Source organism: Lynx canadensis, chromosome F2 (assembly GCF_007474595.2).
Source record: "Lynx canadensis isolate LIC74 chromosome F2, mLynCan4.pri.v2, whole genome shotgun sequence".
NCBI classification, from domain to species: Eukaryota; Metazoa; Chordata; class Mammalia; order Carnivora; family Felidae; genus Lynx; species Lynx canadensis.
Window position 1 is genome coordinate 76,820,888 of NC_044320.2, and position 23,586 is coordinate 76,844,473.

General features: G+C 44.2%; 1 protein-coding gene across 2 annotated transcripts in view; it reads right to left on the bottom strand.

Annotated features, from left to right (window-relative positions):
- Window positions 1-393: 393 nt before the first annotated feature.
- The window catches only part of RGS20 (regulator of G protein signaling 20), an 85,940-nt gene continuing 62,747 nt past the window's right edge, over window positions 394-23,586 (bottom strand). For both annotated transcript variants that reach the window (XM_030303705.1, XM_030303704.1), the window contains 4 exons: window positions 20,551-20,699; window positions 8,984-9,070; window positions 3,834-4,068; window positions 394-582 (listed from right to left, as the gene is read on the bottom strand). In XM_030303705.1, coding sequence (XP_030159565.1) covers window positions 394-582; window positions 3,834-4,068; window positions 8,984-9,070; window positions 20,551-20,699 — 660 coding nt within the window. The remainder of the gene's footprint in view (window positions 583-3,833; window positions 4,069-8,983; window positions 9,071-20,550; window positions 20,700-23,586) is intronic.

Below are 23,586 nucleotides of genomic sequence, written 5' to 3' on the forward strand. Positions count from 1 at the left end.
CTTGAATGCCTTTTCTTTGGGAGGAAAGTCATCAGATACTGAACTCAGACAAAACGAAAGCAGTCCTGTTTGCTCCAGTGGACGTACATGCCCCAGGCAGGATAGTTTTCTAGTATATCCTTCGCCATTCGCGACATGCGACTGTTACTGTGAATGTAAACATACTATCTTTTTCTAAGGCGGCCGTACCCGTCGTTTTCCAAAAGTGTCACTAACGGTGGCTGCAGCTGACATTGTGAATACACAGCCTTCTGTGGAAGGAAGCATCTGTTATTAAACTAGCCCGCGGATGACTCTAGCAAGAAGATACTACTGTCTCTAAGTTCCCTGTACTAGACATAGTCCATGAGTTCTTTTATTATTTTATTAATAATAAATACATTTGATAACATCCTATGCTTCGACTGATTTCTCAGATAAGGACTGAAGCAAATCTTTATAGAGGGCAGAGTTCATGAACCGGGGATACGAGTCTCTGTGCATTAAGGTGTAGATCTGAAGTTGGGCGTCATCAAATATGTGTTGGGAGGGCTCTCCCATGTTCCTGTTGATGACTTCTCTTACGCGGGAGTCCAAGCTGACCTGCCAATCGAAACAAGTAAGAATTGTGTTAGATCTGTTTCTCTCCGGAGACCCATCCCAAACTCCCGTGGCTTTTTTTTTTTTTTTTTAAATCCCAAACCAAACAAAGTTATCCGAAAATCTAAATTGCTGAAAGAGAAACGGAACACATAGTGAACAGGGGTTCTCTAACTTCAGTGGCATCCGAAGCCACTTGTTAAACAGATTGCGGGGCCCCACCTGCAGAGTGTCTGATTCGGTAGGTGTGGGGAAGGCGTGACGATGTGTATTTCTCACAAGTAATGCTAGTGGGGATCGCGATGCTTTAGCAAACCACATTGTCTTATTTATTAAATTATTTTGAGTTCATTTATTTTGAAGGAGAGAGAGAGAGCACACGCATAAGCTGGGGAGAGGAAGAGAGAAGGAAAGACAGAATCCAAGAAGGCTGTGCCATCAGCACAGAGCCCCATGTGGGGCTCGAACCCACACACTATGAGATCAAGAGTCAGATGTTGAACCAACTGCGCCATCCAGATGCCCCCGTTTTCCTTCTTTAAAATGTAGTGTCCTTGGAAGAAAAAAGCATGCACAAACTTATCCCTTGCTAATTTCTTAACACCATTAGGGCTAAAACCTGGAGGTCCCAGGCTGTAGCCAGCTAAGAACACAGTCACAGATTTCCAGGAATGTCCGGCCGGCTGCCGAATGAATGGAAGCTACTCAGAGCCCTGGGCGAGGGTTAAAAGCGCACAGGGCCTGTGTTTAAATCCCAGCTATGCCACCGCTTAGTTTGGGGGCTTAGGCAAAGTAAACCGTGCCCTAGTGAACTCCTCCACAAAGGGGATGATGATGACGGTAGCTGGGGGGTGGGGGGATTTAATGAGAATTTATTTAAAGTGCGTGGAATTCAGGAAGTCCTTAGTAGATGTCGGCTCCTTCTCTGATGTCTGCCTCGTCCTAGAGAAGGCTGTCTCCTAGACCAGAGCAAGCCGCTGGGCTCAGACTTTCCCCAGGCTGCAGAACTGAACTCATACATCTTCCCTGATGCGTGAAGAACCTTTACTGGCCCCTGGCCCCCAAGCTTATTCCTGCAGCAGCCCTCAGCACGAGGCAGTCCTCTCGTAGAAGCTTCCTGAGTGTCAGGCCCGGGGGCCCAGGGGCACAGCTCCTGCCGAAGGAGGGGCTTGATACATATCATTGACTGGAAGGAAGAAGAAATCATCTGCTCTTGTTGGAGAATTAAACCGAAGTACTACAGAAACCACTGGGGACATTCTAGCTCACACACAGATGCGGCACACGGAATTACTTCGTTCTCTGCGGCCTCTGCACGAAGAAGGTCTCTGGGAGTGTCAGCTCGGGATGACGGAACGGACACAGACGGCTGCTTCGTGAAGGGGCCACCCAGGGTGTGACGACTCTGCCAGGTGCTGTGTTGGGGCTCTGCACCTGTCCTCCCTTGTAATCCTCCCAAACGAACAGGGACATGGTGATGTCCCCTTTGTACAGATGAGGAAACAGACGCCCAGAGAGGTGCGGAAATATACCAAAGGTTATGGAGCCACTAAACGAGAGAACCAGGGTTCAAACCCAAGTGCATCTGACCCCAAAATCTAAGCTCTTAAGAATGTCGATGCTGTTATATTTCAAGTAATAGATGCCTACTTTGGGGAAGAAAGGGTTATCTTTTCATACCCATTTTTGCTTCACACGTTTGCTAACAAGTGTTTCGGTTCTTTGATGCTTTAAAAGTCAGTGAGGAAAAATCGCATCTCAAAAAAAGGAAGCAAAATCATGACTAAATAAGAATGTGTAGAAGCACTATATTGAAGGACGAAAATTCTCTTGCTTTTGTTAACCCAAACTGGAAATGACTTTTCTGAACTCTACATTCATACGTCTGTCAACAGAGTAGCTCCAACTTAAAAACACAAACTTAAGCAAAGTGGAGCCCCGCTGTCTTTCTCCCAGGCATGATCCCCGTCCTGTCTGCCCAGTTTCCATGAACTATGCCACCGTCCAGCCCGCCCAGACATGTGGGAATCGTCCAGACGCTGGGATTCACCTCAAATGAAACCCCGCCTCTCTGGTTTCCCTCCAGCTGACCCCACTATGGCTCATCGTGTCCTGTCTGCAGTAATCAGTCTGGTAGCTTCCCCCGCCTCTCGTCTCCTCCTAATCCACTGTGCAGCTACACTGGTCTTCTGAAAACCCAAATTCGACGATGTTGCCAGGCTAACATCTGAGGGCTTCCCAAGATGACCATCAGAAAACCTCAGCATGGCCCCCAAACGCTTCGATGCTCTTAGACCGCCCCCTTTCCTGAACTCTCTTCCTGCTGTCTACCAGCAGCCCTAGTGGTTTGGGAGACGTGTCACGGTCAGTGTGCCAAACTACTGACGTTCTCACAGTTCACGGGACTGCATGCTTTTACCCTCGGCACATCGAGTCCCGTCCTCTGGGATGTCTTCATCCCGTTGTGTTTCTGGTCATTTCCTTTTCACATCCTTAGTTCGTCCATGGCATCTCCTAGTTCCTGTGCCTCATTCCTGCCCCACCCCCCCGTCGATGGCTCACTCCACCAGCCCATGTGGCACACCAGGGACTCCATGTCTGTCTGCCCCCTTGACCGAGCTCCTTGACAGGAGAGGCCCTGGTTTATTGACTTGATATTCTTAGGGGCACGTAGGAGGAAAGAATGGGTGATTTTACAATTATAGCTACCAGATGCTAGGTTTTGAGATCAACCTGACCCCCTAGATTTTAGCTTTGGAGGAACAAAAACTGGGGATGGAAACTTCATTGATTTCACTCATCTGATTTCTCTGCTATAAGGAAAGGACCCCCTAGGGAAAACCTACGCGGCCTCCGTATCCTATCAGTGATGCTATTTCTATTAAAATAAAAATACCTGTAAAAAAGATTTTGCTCAGAATAAGGGGATACTTTTCTTTAAAGAAATGCTTACAGGGTAGAATAGTTTCAAGCGGTGTTTACAATAAAATGCACAGACTCCCCCTCCTGGAGAATCCGAGGAAAGTCACGAATGCTTTTTTTCCCAGAAAAAGGCACAAAATCTTTCACAGAGTTTAGGGGGCACTCAGAGCCCGCTTGTGAGACCACAGTCAAAGGCACCCGAATGCCACGAGTCTGGGTGCAGTGTGTTCTCTATTTCGGAGTAACTGTAACCGTGTCAGGTGACCAGACCCTGAGGGGGTTCATTTGACCAACGGCCTCCTGGGAGGAAACCTCTGGAGTAGGGTACGTACCTCTTTCGGAGAAAGAATGGAAATGTAGTCTTCGTAGATTGTCCTTGCTTTCTCTTCGATAACGGTCTTATTAGCTTCCTTTTTCAGCTCCTCACACGCCATCCAGAAGAGCATATTTTCTTCACTGAATTCTGTTCGGAGGAACTCCCGGAAGGCATTCCTTCCCGCCGGGGTGAGCATTACCTTGTCGAACGACTGAGCCCAGGCGCTGACTTCTTCCAGAGTGGGGCTTGGGCTTTGGTGGAGACAGAAAGAGAAGGGCCAGGGGGACCGCGGTTACTGGTCTTCGCAATTCATCACCAGAAACGCACCTTTTCCCCAACCCGGAATGGAAATGGGCGCCTAGGAAGAGAGCGCGAGCTGTTCCCATTTCCTGGCAAAAGCACGTGCGTGTGAAATTGTTCTCGCCGGAGGGCATGGCCACTGCCGAACTGCCGGGAAACCAGTCGCTAGGATGGCTGCTGAGAACGCGTGCGTTTGCACCTAGAGGAGTCCCGGCAAAGCTTTAAAATTGTTAACGGTGAAGAAAAATCCTGGAAGCAGCTGACCAGAACTCTCCAGTGCCCCGCGACGGGACTAAGGCAGACCTCAGCACACTGCCTTCCAGAACAGCAACGGGACTGTGTCTCCTTTGTGGTTTTTAACACTGGAAAGAGACGGGGCGGGGGGGGGGGCGGGGGGCGCGCCTGGGGGGCTCAGTCGGTTGAGCGTCCGACTTTGGCTCAGGTCACGATCTCACACTCTGGGAGTTCAAGCCCCACGACGGGCTCTGTGCAGACAGCTCAGAGCCTGGAACCTGCTTCGGATTCAGCGTCTCCCTCTCTGTCTGCCCCTCCCCCACTCATGCTCTACCTCAAAAATAAACGTTAAGGAAATTTTAAGGAAACATTAATTTTTTTAAGAAAAAAATTAATACAGAGGGATCCCATGTACCATGTGCCCACTTTCCCCGAGGTGACGTCTTGCAAAACTACAGTACTCCACGGTCCTCCTGGACATCTTTGATAGTTGAGTTCTGCTCGCTTATTTTTGGGATTCCACCTTTAATCGGTTTAAACATTTCAGAGACGATTATTTTACATTGTATTACAGATAATTCTCATACCTGAAGTCCTTCAGGCTCTGAATCCAAGTATTGTTTCTACTGCCTGTCATTTGGGGGCTGTGTCCTTTTAGTTTTAGTTTAGTTTCTGGTTGGTCTTCGCCTTTAGAAAATGGAGAGTGAAAGTTGGGGAGATTTTCTTTCCTCTAGAGAGGGTGGGTACCTGCTTCTTTGGAAATACATCTAGGAGGTGTCACTGACCCAGGACCACCAGGGCTCCTTTCATAGGTCAGGGCTTAAGCTGCGATGTCCCTTTCAACGCCCTGTCCCCACCCTGCTCTGCACTTGTTCTCAGAGAAAACCCTCCTGCCAGGTACTTAGCTGTCACCACTCAGGGTTGTGCTTATTTTTCATTTGGTTTTGTTTTTCAGGCACTTTGTTGTTTTCCTTACTGTCTATGAGTCCAGCGATGCAAAAACTTGAGAATTATGCAAAATCTGTTGTTCTGCACCGGAGGGGGGGGGGGGGCTCCCATGATCTAGTCCGCCATGCTGCCGAAAGTTCTGTGTTCAGTTTCGAGGGGTGCAGGCTGGGTACCCAAAAATCGGATATGTAACTACTTGCCCTAGTTATTCATAGAAAACACACACTCACATATACAGAGGTTCGTGGTGTAAATTCTATGTCCCTTTCTTGAAATTGTATCTTGAAGATGGATTATAATGACCCAGCAGTGAAGCATGCATAAAAGCTCAAGACCGGAGAAAACGGGTTATAGAAAGTAGTCAGCAAACAAAAAAGAACATAGACGTTCAAACCATAGTTTCGAGTTTAGTTTCTAAATTAGATTCACTGTGTATAGAAGGATCCCATTTCAATACAACTGTGTATAAATGCATCGAAAATTCCTTTGAGGATATATAGAAAAACCACTGATGGCAGTTATATCCGGAGATCGGGGCAAGGTCTACAAAAAAAGGAAGACTGGGTTTTTACCGCAAAACTTTTGTAGTGCTGGGGTTTTGTTTCCATATTGGGTAGATTTTTCATCATGAACAAAAAGTATTGTGTATGAAAACCTAAAGTAGCTGTCATAACTAGGAAAATTCGTTTTTTTGAAAATTTTTAATGTTTATTTTTGAGAGGGAGAGAGACAGAGTGCAAGCAGTGGCGGGGGCAAGGTGGGGGGCAGAGAGAGAGGGAGACACAGAACCCGAAGCAGGCTCCAGGCTCTGAGCCTGTCAGCACAGAGCCCGATTCAGGGCTCGAACCCAAGGACCATGAGATCATGAGCTCAGCCCAAATCAGATGCTTAACCAACTGAGCCACCCAGGCGCCCCTAGGAAAATTTGTTTTGAAAGAAAATGTTTTAAAAGATGTTGAAAATATTATTTAAAGCCTAATAATTTAGAGTAATCTGCATAAAAATCTTGGAGTCTTTTCAGAAAGGTTAATCAAACTGGTGTGGCTGACTACAGTGTGCTAACTTATGTTCCCTAAATAGGAGGATTCAAAAGATACCTTTTTACTCCTTCAATTTAAGAAATATATATTAAAGAATGACTGAAAAACTTAAAGGCAATCGGTAATAGACGTTTATTTATTTATTATTTACTTATTTATTATTTTTAAAATAGGAGAGAGCAGGGGCACCAGGCCAGCTCAGTTTGTAGAGCGTGCAACACTCGATCTCAGGATCGTTTAGTTGGAGCCCCACATTGGGGGGTGGAGCCTACTTACAAAAATAAAAATATAATAAAAATAATAAAAATATTTAAAATAAGAGGGAGCATGTACTTTCCGTAGTACTGAAGAACCTAAAAGCAAAGAAGGCACAGTTCATGTAGCAAAAGCCAAAACCCAAACCAAACAAGCAGAAATTAAGGAAATAATTAGGAGGTCTTACCAGGATTCAAAGAATATGCTGGAAGATTAAATTTACCAATCGTCATCAAAACAACTGACCCACTGTAACTCGATTCTAATTCCCCATTTAGAGACAGACCGACCCTGGGCCAAAATCCGGCGTAATGCTATTTTCAGGAAGCTTACTAAGTATTTAAAAAATTAAGAACAAATAGACAGGCAAAGACATACGAGGCAAATGCAAATAATAATGTCTAAGTAGAATGGGAAACACAAGGCATTAAGTTAGAAAGAGTCATTTCACGTTATTGAACTTAATCGAGAGCAAGTAATGGCCAGCAAATATTGCGTGCTCCCAGGCTCACGACAACAGCCACAATAAACTAGTATTATCCCCATTCCACACACAAGGAAACTGAGGCAGAGTGTGGCTAAGTGCCCGAGTTCGCACTGGCAGGATGGGTACAGCCAGGCCTAGATGTGGGCATTCTGGTTCCAGACAGAAGAGCCTTGAAGCTTTGGTACAGAATACAACATACTAGAATACGTAAGATAAAAGTCATTTTTTAAAGTTTGTTTGTTTTAGTGATCTCTACACCCAACATGGGGCTTGAACTCACAACCTCCAGATCAAGAGTCACACGCTTTTCCAACTGAGCCAGCCAGGCGCCCTCAAGATAAAGGCTATTTTTAAACAAACTCATAAATTTTGCCAGATTTAAAAAAAGTTTTTATTTATTTTTTTAGTAATCTCAGCATCCAGTGTGGGGTTCAAACTCATGACCCTGAGGCCAAGAGCCTCACACGCCTCCAGCTGAGCATGCCAGGTGCCCCAAATTGTGGAATATTTTAATATGCTTCCCAGACTTTGAGAAATCTGGGTAAGGATAAAGAAGATAAAGAATGGGGGGAAAAAAAACCCCACACACTTAAGTAACCTTTTAGGCTACTTGGTTTGTTTTCCCTTCAAAAATAAGCAATGTAATACAAGACCTATTTGAACACAACTTTGAGGGTATTTGTCTAGTATCTGTAATTATACAGGCATAATACCAAGAAAAAGTATTAGAATAGGGAAGTGAGGGGCGCCTGGGTGGCGCAGTCGGTTAAGCGTCCGACTTCAGCCAGGTCACGATCTCGCGCTCCGTGAGTTCGAGCCCCGCGTCGGGCTCTGGGCTGATGGCTCGGAGCCTGGAGCCTGTTTCCGATTCTGCGTCTCCCTCTCTCTCTGCCCCTCCCCCGTTCATGCTCTGTCTCTCTCTGTCCCAAAAATAAATAAACGTTGAAAAAAAAATAAAAAAAAAATAAAAAAAAGAATAGGGAAGTGAAAGTAAGTCAGTACAGGAACAAGAAGAGGTAATTTGGGGTGCCTGGGTGGCTTGGTCACTTAAGCATCCAGCTCTTGATTTTGGCTCGGGCCATGACCGCGTGGTCATGAGTTTGAGCCCCAGGTCAGGCTCCACGCTGGCAGGGCAGAACCTGCTTGGGATTCTCTCTTTCCGTCTCTCTCTGCCCCTCTCCTGCTTTCTCTCTCAATAAACTTAAAAAAAAGAGAATTTAAAAATCTGACATGGAAAGGAATTTATGTGTTTTCTTTCCGACTTCCCCCCCCCCCAAAAAGACTTAAATTAAAACAGTAATACATTAGCTGAAGTATAAATTTATAGTTAAGAAAAAAACAGACCTTTAGAACTTTCCTGAAAACCAAACGTGTGTGTTTCGCTATGGTCTTTTTACATTTTTTTTTAAATGTTTATTCATTTTTTTGAGAGAGAGACACACACACAAAGCACAAATGGGGGAGGGGCAGAGAGAGAGGGAGACACAGAGTCCGAAGCAGGCTCCAGGCTCCGAGCTGTCAGCACAGAGCCCGACGCGGGGTTCGAACTCACGAACCGCGAGATCACGACCTGAGCCGAAATCGGATGCTTAACTGACTGAGCCACCCAGGCGCCCCTCACTATGGTCTTTTTAAAAGTCTCCTTTATGAAAATAGGATAACGTCATGTTTAGTCAAGAAGCATCGATTTATATTTGTGATTAGCAGGGATGAGATTAATAACGGAACTAATTTTTCTCCCTGTCACATAATGAATTCTGCAGAGAGAAAATGTGGTGCCACATTATGATTTGATGTTATTAAGTTGCAGTTAGAGGAACTGTGTGTTATAGTGCAAAAAAATCAAAATGATAAGGCTAGCATTCTGTCAATTTGGCAAGCTAAACAATAACGAGACTTTACCTTTCTTCACAGGTTGGAAGGTCTTCTCGTCTGAGTTCATGGGAGGCCCTCCTGGGTCTCTGTTCTTCTTGGTTTCTAACAGTAAGACTGCATGAAACAGGACATTTAAATGTCACTTGAGATCATTCTGTATCAAGGAATATGTTAAAGGTTTTCTTTTTAAGTAATCTCTACACCCGTGGGGCCTGAACCCACAACTCCCAAGATTAAGAGTTGTATGCTCTATTGACTGAGCCAGTCAGACATATCAAAGAGTATATTTAAAAAAAAATTTTTTTAATGTCTATTTATTTTTGAGAGAGAGAGAGACAGAGACAGAGTGAGAGCGGGGGAGGGGCAGAGAGAGAAGGAGACACAGAATCGGAAGCAGGCTCCAGGCTCCGAGCTATCAGCACAGATCCCTACGTGGGGCTCGAACTCACAAACCGTGAGATCATGACCTGAGCTCCAGTTGGACCCTTAACTGACGGAGCTACACAGACGCCCCCTCAAAACATATATTATTAAAATTTTTTTAATGTTTATTATTTGTTTTTGAAGGAGGGAGGGAGAGAGAGAGAGAGCACAAGTGGGGTAGGGTCAGAGAGAGAGGGAGAGACAGAATCCGAAGCAGGCTCTGAGCTGTCAGCACGGAGCCTGACGCGGGGCTTGAACCCACGGACTGTGAGATCATGACCTGAGCAGAAGTCGGACGCTCAACTGACTGAGCCACCCAGGCGCCCCCATGAATATTTTAAAGAACTCCAGGTTACCAAGTAGAATTTCTTTCTTTTCTTGAAAAAGACTGACCCAGATTGGTTTCCTTAAGAAAACCAAAAGTATGATGCTAAAGTATTAGCAAAATCAATGATCATATTGTGGTCTACACTAGTTGAGGGAGAGTTTATGTTTAGAATAGTTATTTTCATAAAAACATGTCCATTAGAAAGTAATAAAAAAGGTCAGGTTATCAGGATGTTTTGGGTTTCATTTCATTTTTGCACCTTGAAAAAAAGTGTATGTTCTCCAGTCAAAATGGAGGTTTTAGATCTTCATAGGCACAAATACAAAAGTGTTGGAGAAAACCAGGAAAGCATACAATCAAAGTTTATTATCTTCCACGAGATTTTAAATTTCCTTATATCCTATACATTTTTTTTTTTGTAAATTTATTCCAGTTATTTTTGTTGTTACTGCAAATGCAATGTTCAACTCCACCTAATCTCCTAACTGGTTACTGTTTGTACATATCAACTGATATGTACTGTTTGTACATATCAACTGATATGTACTGTTTGTACATATCAACTGATATGTACTGTTTGTACATATCAACTTTCTTTTTTTTAAGTGTTTATTTATTTTGAGCGAGAGAGCGTGCGCAAGAGAGAGCGCACAAGTGGGAGAGAGGCAGAGAGAGAGGGAGAGAGAATTCCAAGCAGGCTCCGAGCTATTGGTAGAGAGCCCAGCGTGTGGCTCAAACCCATGAACAGCGAGATCATGACCTGAGCCGAAGTCAACAGTCGGACGCTTCACTGACTGAGCCACCCAGTCACGCCAAGGCTCTTACTTTCTTAATAGCTTTATTGAACCATCGTTGACACATCATGAAGTTACTTGTTTAAAGTGGACAACTCAGTTGTTTGCGGCATAATCAGAAGGTTGTGCAACCATTACTCCAGAAGGAAGCCCCATGTAGCAACCCCTCCTCATTACCCCCGACACCCCACGTCCTCCGGCCCTGGACATGTGCTAACCTATGTCCTGTCTCTCTAGATACACCTCTTTTGAATGATACAGCATGCTGTCTTTGGTGACTGCCTTCTTTTCACCTGGCATGTTTTCACGGTTCCTTCATGTTGTAACGGGTATGAGTACTTCATGCCTTTTTGCAGCTTAACCACCTTCCGCTGTATGGTCATATGAAGTTTGCTATCCATCAATCAGTTGATGAGTATCTAGGTTATCTGCCTTTTTTGGCCATTATAAATAATGCCACTGCACACATTCTGTGGATGTTTGTTTTTCTCTCTTGGGTAGATACTTAAGGATGGAAATGCTCTCATACGGTAACTCCATTTTTAACATTGTGAAGAGGTCCCAAACTCTTTTCCAAAGTAGCAGCACCATTTTGCATTCCTACCGGCAATGTTGGAGGGACCCCGTTTCTCCACATCCTTGCCAACACTTGTTACTGTCTGTCCTTTTTATTCTCGCCAGTTCAGGGGGTATGAAGCGGTATCTCATTGTGGTTTTGCTTTGCATTTTGCTAAATGGCTAATGACGTTGAGTATTTTTTCCTGTATCTATTAGTTATTTGTACGTCTTCTTTGGAGACCTGTGTACTCTAGATCCTGTGCCTGCCTTTAACTTGGTTTGTTTTTTAGGGGCGCCTGGGTGGCTCAGCCGGTTAAGGTCCGACTTCGGCTCAGGTCATGATCTCACAGTTCTGAGTTCGAGCCCCGCACCAGGCTCTGTGCTGTCAGCAGAGTCTGCTTCAGATCTTCTGTCTCCCTCCTCCCTCTCTGCCTCTCCCCTACTGTGTGTCTCTCTCTCTCTCAAAATAAATAAACTTAAAAATATAAATTGGTTTGTTTTTTTTTATTTTGGAATTGTTAAGAGTTCTTTACATTCTGAAGGCTATTCTTCTTTACACTAATTCTGTATCTTTCTACGATTTGAATTCTTTTGTGTTTGCTTCAGCTGAGCAGTCATTCTCTTGGCATTTCCGAGCGTACTCTCGTATCTTCTGCAGATGGAGAGCCTTCTCACTTCTCTTCCGGTTCTTAGGCCTCAGGTTGTTTTCTCTTGCCCAGCTGCATCAACTGATACTTAAAATCCAACGTTAAAACAGCAGGGGACAACAGATATCCTCGCCTGGTTCTTGCTTTTGGGCAGGAATGCTTTCAGTTCCCTATTAATTTCAAAACGGGGGCGCTTGGCCGGCTCAGGGGCATGTGACTCTTGATCTCAGGGCTGCTGAGTTCAAGCCCCACGTTGGGGGTAGGGATGACTTCAAAATAAAATCTTTAAAACGTTTTTTCAAAATGGATTATTACCGTTATTTCAGTTTGCTTTATCTGACTATTGCCACTGTACTATCTTTTCTATCCTCCTTATTGAACAGCTTTCCTCTCCACTCTTTCTACCATTTTATAAAAGCAGTTCAGCCTATTTTCAGCACATCTGCTTTATGGATTTTCAGTAATGGCGTGTGTGCGCGCAGCTCTGTTTTTCTTTAATGCAAAGTCATCAGACGCGCAGGAGGCTCCCGCCTTGTTGCTTCCGCGATGCCAGTTTCAGTAAATAACGGTTTCTGAAAACAAAAACAAACTTAGGAGGCATCTGGAGGGTGTGCTGGCTGCAAGAGCGTTAGTACTGCTTGACTTAGGCTTCTTTTGTTACGCAGAAAACATCACTACACAATGGGTACGAAAAATCCAGGAGGAACAGAAAGGATGAATTTGACACAAGGTTTCTAAGAGGCCCGGAAGTTATATTGTGAATTGAATGACACAGTCTTCATTTAAGCTTTGATATTTTTTCCACGTCTCATTGTTTTTAGAAGTAGGAATATATATATATATATATATATATATATATATTTTTTTTTTTTTTTTTAATGTTTATTTATTTTTGAGACAGAGAGAGACAGAGCACGAGCGGGGGAGGGTCAGAGAAAGAGGGAGACACAGAATCTGAAACAGGCTCCAGGCTCTGAGCTGTCAGCAGAGCCCGATGTGGGGCTCGAACTCACGGACCGCGAGATCATGACCTGAGCCGAAATCGGCCGCTTAACCGACTGAGCCACCCAGGGGCCCCAAGAAGTAGGAATATTTCTTAATGAGATAATGTGTTCCTAAAAAAGTGAGAGGTATACTTTACGTCAGTTTTTAAACCTGAGTTTCTTGTTAACTGTCACAGTAGAACAAGCCAAGAAAACGTTGCGGGTGGTTAAAATAGTTCCTCGCCACGTGGAAGAACTATTCAGTGAAACAAGTCCCATGGTTAGATACATTTTGGTAAATTTTTTAGTTCTGAAGAGGAAGAAATTCTTCAGTCTTCTAGAAGGGGAAAGAAAAAGTTTATGTTTTAGGGATCAAGCATCTGAATGGCTCCTTTCATAAAACGAAATGCCGTAAGGCCATGAAGCAGAATTCTGAGAGAATAACAAGGGCTTACAAAACATACTGACATTTACTCTTCTTAAAAATCGACTCTACTATGTATTAGCAACAGGGATAAATCGCAAGGGCATGTTGGGGGGAAAAAAAAATCAAGGAGGTTAAATATTGAGACAGTTGAAGTTTGCTGTGTACTTTCTTCCGTCCCATTTCACCCATCTACTCCAGAGAGAATACCATCCTGAATCTGTTCTCACTCCATTCATAGCTATGCTACTCTATTTATAAATATAAATATATATAAATACAAACACATATTTCAAATTTTGCAAAGGTATTATTATATGATATGCACTGCTTTACAATCTGTTTTCTATTTTTAATTTTTCCTCCAGCACATGAATTTATTTTTTTTTAATTTTTTTTATTAAAAAAAAATTTTTTTTAACGTTTATTTATTTTTGAGACAGAGAGAGACAGAGCATGAACGGGGGAGGGTCAGAGAGAGGGAGACACAGAATCTGAAACAGGCTCCAGGCTCTGAGCTGTCAGCACAGAGCCCGACGCGGGGCTCGAACTCACAGACGTGAGATTGTGACCCGAGCCGAAGTCAGACGCTCAACCGACTGAGCCACCCAGGCGCCCCTACAGCACATGAATTTAAATGCTGTGTGGTATTGCACTGTAACTACACTGCAAAATATTTACCCATTTTCCTGTTCATGAACCTCATAGACATTTTCAGTTTTTGTCAAACAGATTCATGCTTCCATGAATCGTCTCATACCTGTCTCCTTTTGCATGAGTGCAAGAGTTTTTTTTTTTTAGGGTAGAGTGTTACATTTAGAAGGCTATGTATTTAGGGGCGCCTGGATGGCTCAGTCGGTTGACTGTCCGACTTTGGCTCAGGTCATGAGCTCATGGTTTGTGGGTTCGAACCCCGCGTCGGGCTCTGTGTTGACAGCTCAGAGCCTGGAGCCTGCTTCAGATTCTCTGTCTCTCCCTTTCTCTCTGCCCCTCCCCTGCTTGCTCTCTCTCAAAAGTAAATAAACATAACAAAAAATTAGAAGGCTATGTGTTTAACTTTCATATATCTGATCCTTGTTTGTAGGAGCACAAGTGGATTATGTTTCCTGTTCTATTTCATTTGCTTATTTTCCTTTTGGTCATTATGTTCTTATTTGTCTCCTGAAGTTCTTTCTTTATGTGCTCTAGGTTTAATTTCTTTCTTTGTTAAATCCACTGTAATTATCTTCTCCCAGGATGTTCTATCTGCTCATTTTATTTCTGATATATTTTGTTAAACACATTTTAAAAACTGTTTTATCCAAATATAATTCATACACCATACAACCCCCAATTGCAATGGTACCAGTCAGTGGTTTTAGTTTGTTAATACAATTGTGCAGCCATCACCATGGTTTTAGAACAGTTCATCATCACTGTTAAATGAAGCTCTGTATACATCAGCACTAACTCCCATCTCCCCTAGTCCTAGGCAACTGCTAATCTACTTTCTGTCTCTATTCTGGACATTTCACATAAATGGAATCATACAGTAAGTGGTCTTTTGTTTCTGGCTCCTTTCACCTAGCATCATCTTTTCAAGGTTTATCCATGTTTTAGCAGTTTTAATACTTTATTCCTTTGACGGTCAAATCCCATTCCACTGTATGGATATACATCACGCTTTGTTTATCCATTCGTTAGTTGACGGACATTTAGATTGCTTCCGGTTTGGGGCTAGTATTAATCACACTGCTATAAATATTCGTGTACAAGTCTTTGTGGGAAATAGATTTTTATTTCTCTTGTTAGGCACATTTTAACCTTTTAATGTGGCCAACTTAATGGATCTTTTAAAAAAGTAATTCTTCCCAGTGCTAAGATCACAAAGATATTATCCTATATTTTACTCTCGGCCTCTCACCTTTAGGCCTGTAACCATCTGGATGAGTTGATCTTGGCTTTTTGGTTTTTTTTGTTTTTTGTGTTTTTTTTTGGGGGGGGGGGTAGGGAGAGACTGATTTTGTACGTGATGCAATACAGGAATATGAGTCTATTTTTGTGGATTTGGATACCAGGTAGGGTGACCAACTTTCCTGGTTTGCCTGGACTCGTGGGTTTTCTGGGACGTAGGGCTTTTCACTGCTAAAACCGAGACATCTCGGGCAACTGGGTTGAGCTGGTCACCCCAATACCAAGTATCTTGGGGTTTGCTGAATAGTTTATTCTCTCTTTTGTCAAAACCACTTTTGTCCTATGTTTATAGTTTTCTGTATTTCTTTTCTCGTCTTCCATTGGTGTGGAAACTACATGTTGTACTTCTGACTAATGAAGAATACCATTAATTTGGGAAGAAAATGTAACTTTGGTCTAAGTTACTTGGTGTGTCTACCATGCACATGAGATTATTTGTTTATGACTTTGGATTTATACTTTTTAGTGTTTGTTCATTTATTTTGGGGGAGAGAGAGTGCGAGCAGGGCAGGGACGGAGAAAAGAGAAAGAGAGAGAATCCCAGGCAGGCTCTGCACCGTCAGTGCAGAACCCAGTGTGGGGCTCGAACTCACGAACTACAAGATCATGACTTGAACTGAAATCAAGAGTCAGACACTTAGCCGACTGAGCCATCCAGGTGCCCCTGTACTGACACTTTTTAACACACAATTAAATATGACATTTTATAGCTATATTTGATCAGTCTTGTGTCCATCATTGTTACTTGTTTCCCATGACTACCCTCTGGGTTCACTTTTTCTTCCTGGAGTATATCCTTCCTTATTTCTTGTAGGGAAGGTCTGAAGGTAGTTAGCGCTCTAGGCCTTTGTATGTCTGAAAATGTCTTATGTTATCCACACTCTTGAATCATAGTTTGACTGACTTTTTCATTACTTTTCTTCCATTCTTTGAAGACACTGCTCTCTTATATTATTTTAGTCAAAGTTATAATTAACATACAGTGTTGTATCAGTTTCAGGTGCACAACTGAACAGTTCAACACTGTTTCTCATTGCTCTGTTGTCTGTTAAATACACACACAATATGTGCTACGGAAGTGTTGGCTAGGGCGATGATGCCTATGTACGGCTTTATGATTTATTCGCCGTGGCCGGTGCCAGTAGAAGCCTACTCTGGGACCTGTGGCCACCCGCTGTGTCTACTCCATCAGTCCCATACATTGTTCAGGCCATGGTCTCAGCCTTCCGTGTCCCTCTAAAGCAGCAGAGAAGGGAGGGGTGACGGGGTAAATGGGGGTCTCACCCACACCAGGATATCCCTGCACATCTCTCGCACAATCAGCTTTAATTAGCTCACTGAAACTCATTAGCAGAGTGAAGGCTGGAAGGTGGGGCCTAAACGTAGTCCCTTCACCATTGGCGGGTATCCTCCCTGGATACCCACGTGTGGAGGGTGTGCCACACGTGCTTCTCCTCCGGTTTCCAGCCGAGTCCTTTAGACGCCCCTCGGGGCTGAAGCCTTGCCTTGACCAAGCCAGACCGCTCGGCTCCTGCCAGCCCCATCTCCCCCATATTCCCACCTGCTGTATAGACCAACCACCCACCACCATGGTTCCATCAGTCCTTGGAGTGTCGTGTTGCCGGCTCCCATCTACCAGATCGGAACTTTCTGGAAGTTAACGCCGGCCCAAATCAAGCAAGAGATCAAACTCTCCTGGACATTTAATTTCAGCCTCCACTGGCTTTACCCCAATTATAACGGTCCTGTCACTGTTCTCGATCAGCTACACTGTCACCTGGTCGTCTTCTCCACTGGGGAGTGAGGTCTTGGCTCAACATAAATTTACAATAACTTAATTTCCAATAATTTTAATTGCCTAAAGTCAGGCACACATTTGGTGGGCAATAAGCACTTTTCATAGTCACGATTTCAGAAATGCCACCTAAAGTTCCTACGATTTCTAGGTGTAAATTGTATACACTTCTCCAGAACTTTAACAGGGACTCAAATGGTCAAGGATATTTTATATTCAAGTTGTGTCTCTCTCTTTTTAAGCAAACGCTGTGTATCTTCCTGTACCAGTAAGTTATCTTGTGTTTTTACGTTTTTCTCTCTGTTAAGCATAGATTTTGACATTTCTCTTTATTAAAAATTGAAGTTGATAAAAGAGAGGCAGAAGATAAAAATCCATGCTCTCTCTACTTAACCTTTTAGACCCACCGTGACTTCGAACACTTCTACCAAGCCTTTATTACCAAGTAGAGTGCCTTTCTAACCATCTAGTTACTGTTTTTGCCCCCAAAGTAATATTTTATCACCAACCGCCTTAGATTATTCTTTAGTTGTTTAACACACTAAACTGATTTCAGGGATTTGAATAGAAAGTCCCTTAAAAGCTAGGATACGTGGCCCCTTTGTGTGTGTGTGTATATGCATATGTGTGCATGTGTGTATGTATGTGTATATGTGCGTATGTGTGTGTGTATGTGTGTGTGGCTCTGTGTGTGGATGTGTCTGTCTGTGTATGTGCGTGTTTATATGCATGCATGTGTGTACATGTCTCTGTGTGTGCACGCATGTAAGCATGTGCATGCATGTGTGTACATGTGTGCATATGTGTATGTGCATGTCTCTGCGTATGTGTCTGTGTGTATGTGTATACATGTATGTGTATATGTATGTGCATGTGTATATGTGTCCCTGTGTGTATATATGTATGTGTCTGTGTGTATACATGTATGTGCATACATGTATGCATGCATGTGCATATGTGCATGTGTTTGTCTCTGTGTATGTGTGAGTGTGCATGTGTCTCTGTGTACGTGTATATATGTGTGTCTGTGTGTCTCTGTGTATGTAAGTGTGTATATGTCTGTGTATGTATGTATGTGCATATGTGTATACGTGTCTGTATGTGTATCTCTGTGTGTATGCGTATGCATATGTGTGTGTCTCTATGAGTGTGTGTATGTGTGTGTATGTGTCTTTGTGTGTATATATATGTGTATGTGGGTGCATATGTATATATGTGTCTCTGTGTGTGTGCATATGTCTCTGTGTATGTGTATATATGTGTGTGTATGTGTCTGTGTATGTGTGTATATGAGTGTATGTGTGTGTCTATGTGTCTCTCTGTGTGTATGTGTATATATATGTGTGTCTGTGTCTATGTGTGTGTATGTGTATATATGTATGTATCTCTGTGTGTATGTATGTATGTATATGCATGTGTGTCCCTGTGTGTATGTATGTGTCCCTGTGTGTATATATGTGTGTATGTGTATATATGTGTGCGTCTCTGTGTGTATATGTGTGTCTGTGTCTCTGTGTGTGTCTGTGTCCCTGTGTGTGTGTCTGTGTCTCTGTGTGTGCGTCTGTGCGTGTGTATGTGTCCCTGTGTGTATATATGTGTGTCTCTGTGTGTATATGTGTGTGTCTGTGTCTCTGTGTGTGTGTGTTTGTGTCCCTGTGTGTCTGTGTGTGTGTCTGTGTCTCTGTGTGTATGTATATGTATATATGTGTGTATGTGTATATGTGTGTGCATGTGTGTGCACATGTGTCTATGTGTATGTGTGTATATGTATGTATCTCTGTGTGTATGTATGTGTCTCTGTGTGTGTCTATATGTGTATAGGGGTGTGTACGTGTCTCTGTGTGTGCATATGTGTACGTGTATGTGCATGTGTGAATGTGTCTATGTTTCTCTGTGTGTATGTGTATGTGTGTGTGTCTGTGTCCCTGTGTGTCTGTGTCTCTGTGTGTGCCTCTGTGCGTGTGTCTGTGTCCCTGTGTGTATATATGTGTGTGTATGTGTATATATGTGTGTGTCTCTGTGTGTATATGTGTGTGTCTGTGTCCCTGTGTGTATATATGTGTGTGTATGTGTATATATGTGTGCGTCTCTGTGTGTATATGTGTGTGTATGTGTCTCTGTGTGTGTGTCTGTGTCCCTGTGTGTCTGTGTGTGCGTCTGTGTGCGTGTCCCTGTGTGTATATATGTGTGTGTCTCTGTGTGTGTCTGTGTCTCTCTGTGTGTGTGTCTGTGTCCCTGTGTGTCTGTGTGTGCGTCTGTGTGCGTGTCCCTGTGTGTATATATGTGTGTGTCTCTGTGTGTGTCTGTGTCTCTCTGTGTGTGTGTCTGTGTCCCTGTGTGTGCGTCTGTGCATGTGTGTATGTGTCCCTGTGTGTATATGTGTGTGTCTGTGTCTCTGTGTGTATGTATATATATGTGTGTATGTGTCTATGTGTGTGTATGTGTATATATGTATGTATCTCTGTGTGTGTATGTATATGCATGTATGTCCCTGTGTGTGTGTATGTATATATGTGCGTGTCTCTGTGTGTATATGTGTGTCTCTGTGTCTCTGTGTGTGTCTGTATCCCTGTGTGTCTGTGTCTCTGTGTGTGCGTCTGTGTGTGTGTGTCCCTGTGTGTATATATGTGTGTGTCTCTGTTTCTCTGTGTGTGTCTGTGTCTGTGTGTGTGTGTCCGTGTGTGTGTCTGTGTCTCTGTGTGTGCGTATGTGCGTCCGTGTGTGTGTATGTGTCCCTGTGTGTATATATGTGTGCGTGTCTGTGTATATATGTGTGTGTCTCTGTGTGTATGTGTGTGTCTGTGTATATATGTGTGCGTCTCTGTGTGTATATGTGTGTGTCTGTGTCTCTGTGTGTGTCTGTGTCCCTGTGTGTGTGTCTGTGTCTCTGTGTGTGCGTATGTGTGTCCGTGTGTGTGTATGTGTCCCTGTGTGTATATATGTGTGTGTATGTGTATATATGTGTGTCTCTGTGTGTATATGTGTGTGTCTGTGTCCCTGTGTGTATATGTGTGTGTGTGTGTGTGTGTATATGTGTGCGTCTCTGTGTGTATGTGTGTGTGTCTGTGTCTCTCTGTGTGTGTGTCTGTGTCCCTGTGTGTATATGTGTGTGCGTCTCTGTGTCTCTGTGTGTGTCTGTGTCCCTGTGTGTGTGTGTCTGTGTCCCTGTGTGTGTGTGTCTGTATCCCTGTGTGTCTGTGTTTGTGTCTGTATCCCTGTGTGACTGTGTGTGTGTCTATGTCTCTGTGTGTGCGTCTGTGTGTATGTGTCCCTGTGTGTATATATGTGTGTGTCTGTGTCTCTCTGTGTGTGTCTCTGTGTGTGTCTGTGTGTGTCTGTGTCCCTGTGTGTGCGTCTGTGCGTGTGTGTCTCTGTGTGTATGTATATATATGTGTGTATGTGTATATATGTATGTATCTCTGTGTGTGTGTGTATGCATGTATGTCCCTGTGTGTATGTATGTGTATATATGTGCATGTCTCTGTGTGTATATGTGTGTCTCTGTGTGTGTCTGTGTCCCTGTGTGTCTGTGTCTCTGTGTGTGCGTCTGGGCGTGTGTGCGTGTCGTCCTTCAGAGATCCCGTATCAGCGGCAGGCACGCAGTGCTGTCTAGAAGGAATCGCAAGCTGGCACTACTCAGGGGCGCCCCCTCCCGGTCGGCGTAGTGACGACAGGGGCCCAGGGCTTACCAGGAACAGCTACAGCAGCAGCACCAGCAGAAGCAGCAGGCGTTGGAGCCGCGGCTCCCCGCTCCGTGCTGGCCCGGCGCGGGGCCGGTGGTCTCCTGGGCCGCGGGCATCTGCCGTTTCCGCACCTCCGTCCGCTCGGATCCCACGGGCTGCAACGGCGCAAGGAGAAGGGGAGGGGGCGGTTACCGCCACACAAGGCCAGGGAGTCCGCTGTGTGGACCGCTGAGAAGACGCACTGTGTCTCTCCCCACGTCATCTCCGCCAATTCTGGCCAAACCTGCTGCTTTTAATCCGTGAGTATCGCCAGCATTCACGCACGTCTGGCACCTGCCAAGCTCTGTGAAGAGCCTGATGAGTGGAGGGTCCCCGCCCTAACGCCCCCGGGTCAGTGGGGGGCGTCAGACGAACACTCACAGCCCCTACGTGACCACGTGGCGGCGGGGTCTCCGAGGAGGGCGTTTCTCAGCCTGGGCGGTCCCTCCGGGCTGAACCACAGGGGCGCAGCCGACAAGCTGAGCTCCGGATGCCCACGAGGCCAGAACACGGACGTGGGAGGAAGCCAGGCCGAGATGTCAGGCATGCTACCCAGGCAGGAGGAGGAATTGTCCCAAGAGGGAGGCCACAAGTCCCGAGACCCCATGACAGACAGTCAGGTCTTAACTAGCTGCGAAACCTCGAAGAAGCTACCCGCCTTGGGTATGCCCAAAGCCCTCGGCCTCCGCCTGCGAGTGAGTGTTGGCCAACTATTCCCAGGAAGCAAGGGAGGGCTGTGGCCTGTGGCCTGCTCCGACCTATCCTGGCATCTGCGGGGACGGTCTCCTTGGCCCACCTCAGTGGAGGTCAGGCCTCTGTAGGCGACGTCTATACCCCTCAACCTCTCCTCTTCCCGAGGACCACAAGAGTGGTTGAAGGAGACACGCAAAAAAGCGGCGGAAGAATGAGAAACTGCTGGGTGCGCTTTTGCGTTTGATACTATCATTCAATTGTTGGTGAAGTAAGAAGCAAAAAAATACCAAAGCTACATTAAAGAACCTTAAAGAGGCCTTTGGGATTAAATTCTGCATGTGTTACTCTACTCCAACACTAGATTTATCTCTTCCTACTGTGACCTATTCTTATATTCTATTGAACTTTGTCTTAATTATTATAGTTTCAGTGTATGTTTTTACACTGGGGAGGTGAAGTTCTCTTCATGAATTACAAAAAATTGTTTCTGGTTATTCAGGTCTTTTTTCATCCAGTTGAATTTTGGAATCAGCTTTTCAAAGTCCAGAAATACCATGTTGGGGTTTTCATCAGGACCACACCGAACTTATAGATAGATTTATGGGAAAAGACATCTGCTGTAAAGTAGGCTTCATGCCCAGTGCAGAGCCCAACTTGGGGGGGCTTGAACTCACAACCCTGAAATCGAGACCTGAGCTGAGATCAAGAGTTGGTCGGTCCACCGACTGAGCCACCCAGGCGCCGTGGTAATTGTTATTTTCTAAGAGATACTGATGCAACTTGCCTCATTAAAAAAAAAAAAAAATTCCCAATAGCTTCCTAGAAGAAGAAAGGATTATGACGTGGTAATGTCAGTAGGTTTCAAGGGACTATGTTTCCAACATCTTTGCCAACACTGGGTCTCCCCAATCAGTACCTGAAATATTTGTTCATTTAGAGCCCGTCTTCTGTATATTTTAAAGGCTTTCCTCCAATAAGTCGTGCATATTTTTGACAGGTTTATTTTGAGTATGTTACAGATTAGTTTTTGCTGCTGTTGTAAACAGCAAGCTTCTAAATAGTTATTTTGGTGCATAGGAAGGCTAAGTGTTCTATACCTGCCTTCCTGCTGAATTCTCTTATGAATTCTAGTATTCTTATGAATTCTTTCTACTGATTCTCTTGGGTTTCCTAGTTGGATGATTATACTGTCTATAAATAGTCACACTTGCCTGTTTACTTTCTGTACCTTTCCAAGTACAAGCATCTTTCTTCTGCTTGGTCTTATTTCACTGGCCAGGAGGTTCCATAAATATTGAAAGTAGCAGTATTATTAGGTAACTTTGTCTTCTTTAATTTTTAAAAATGTTTTATTATTTATTTTTGAGAGAGAGAGAGAGAGAGCGAGAGACAGAGCATGAGCCGGGGAGACACAGAGAGAGCGGGAGACACAGAGTCCGAAGCAGGCTCCAGGCTCTGAGCTGTCAGCAAGAGCCCGATGCGGGGCTCGAACCCAGGAACCGTGAGATCGTGACCTGAGCCAAAGTCGGACGCTGAACCGACTGAGCCATCCAGGCGCCCCACCTTTGTCTTCTTTAATGACAGCCCTTTGCCCACATGTGTCATGTGTGCTGGGGGTTTCCGGGAGAAGATAACTTCAAGGATTGAAGCAAACTTCCTTCTATCATTTACATAGTACAACATAAGTTGTGCCTGCCTATCTTATTAGTTAACATGTTTCATTTGTTTGTACATGCCTCATTTGTTAAGTCTAGGGAAGACTTAACGATTTAGCGAGCAAACGCTGAGAGAACATCATCTGGTTGTTCATGGCTAAATACAGTCCTTAGAAATCAAAGGCAAATGTCATCGATGTCTGTTACACGTTTTTGAAAACAGCTTTATTGAGGTGTAACAGACATACAGTCTGCACATGCTCAAGGGATAGAATTGTAAGTTTTGGCATGTACGTGCCTGTGAAACCGCCGCCACAATCCAGACCACATTATCAACTGCAACCTTCCTCACACCCCGTGGGCGTCCCTCCCTCTGGCCCCTCTCTCCTGCTCCTGACCATCACTCACCTTTCTCCCACCATATGCCAATTTGCATTTTCAAACAATTTTATACAAATGGAATATTTTTTGTCCGGCTTCTTTCAATCAGCATAACTATTCTGCGATGGGTTATGTGTATCAATCATTCATTCCTTTTGTAAAAATTTCTGAGCAGTATTCCATTGTCTAGAGGTACACAATTTGCTTATCCATGTACCTACTGCTGGACTTTTGTCATATATATATATATATATATATATATATATATATGACA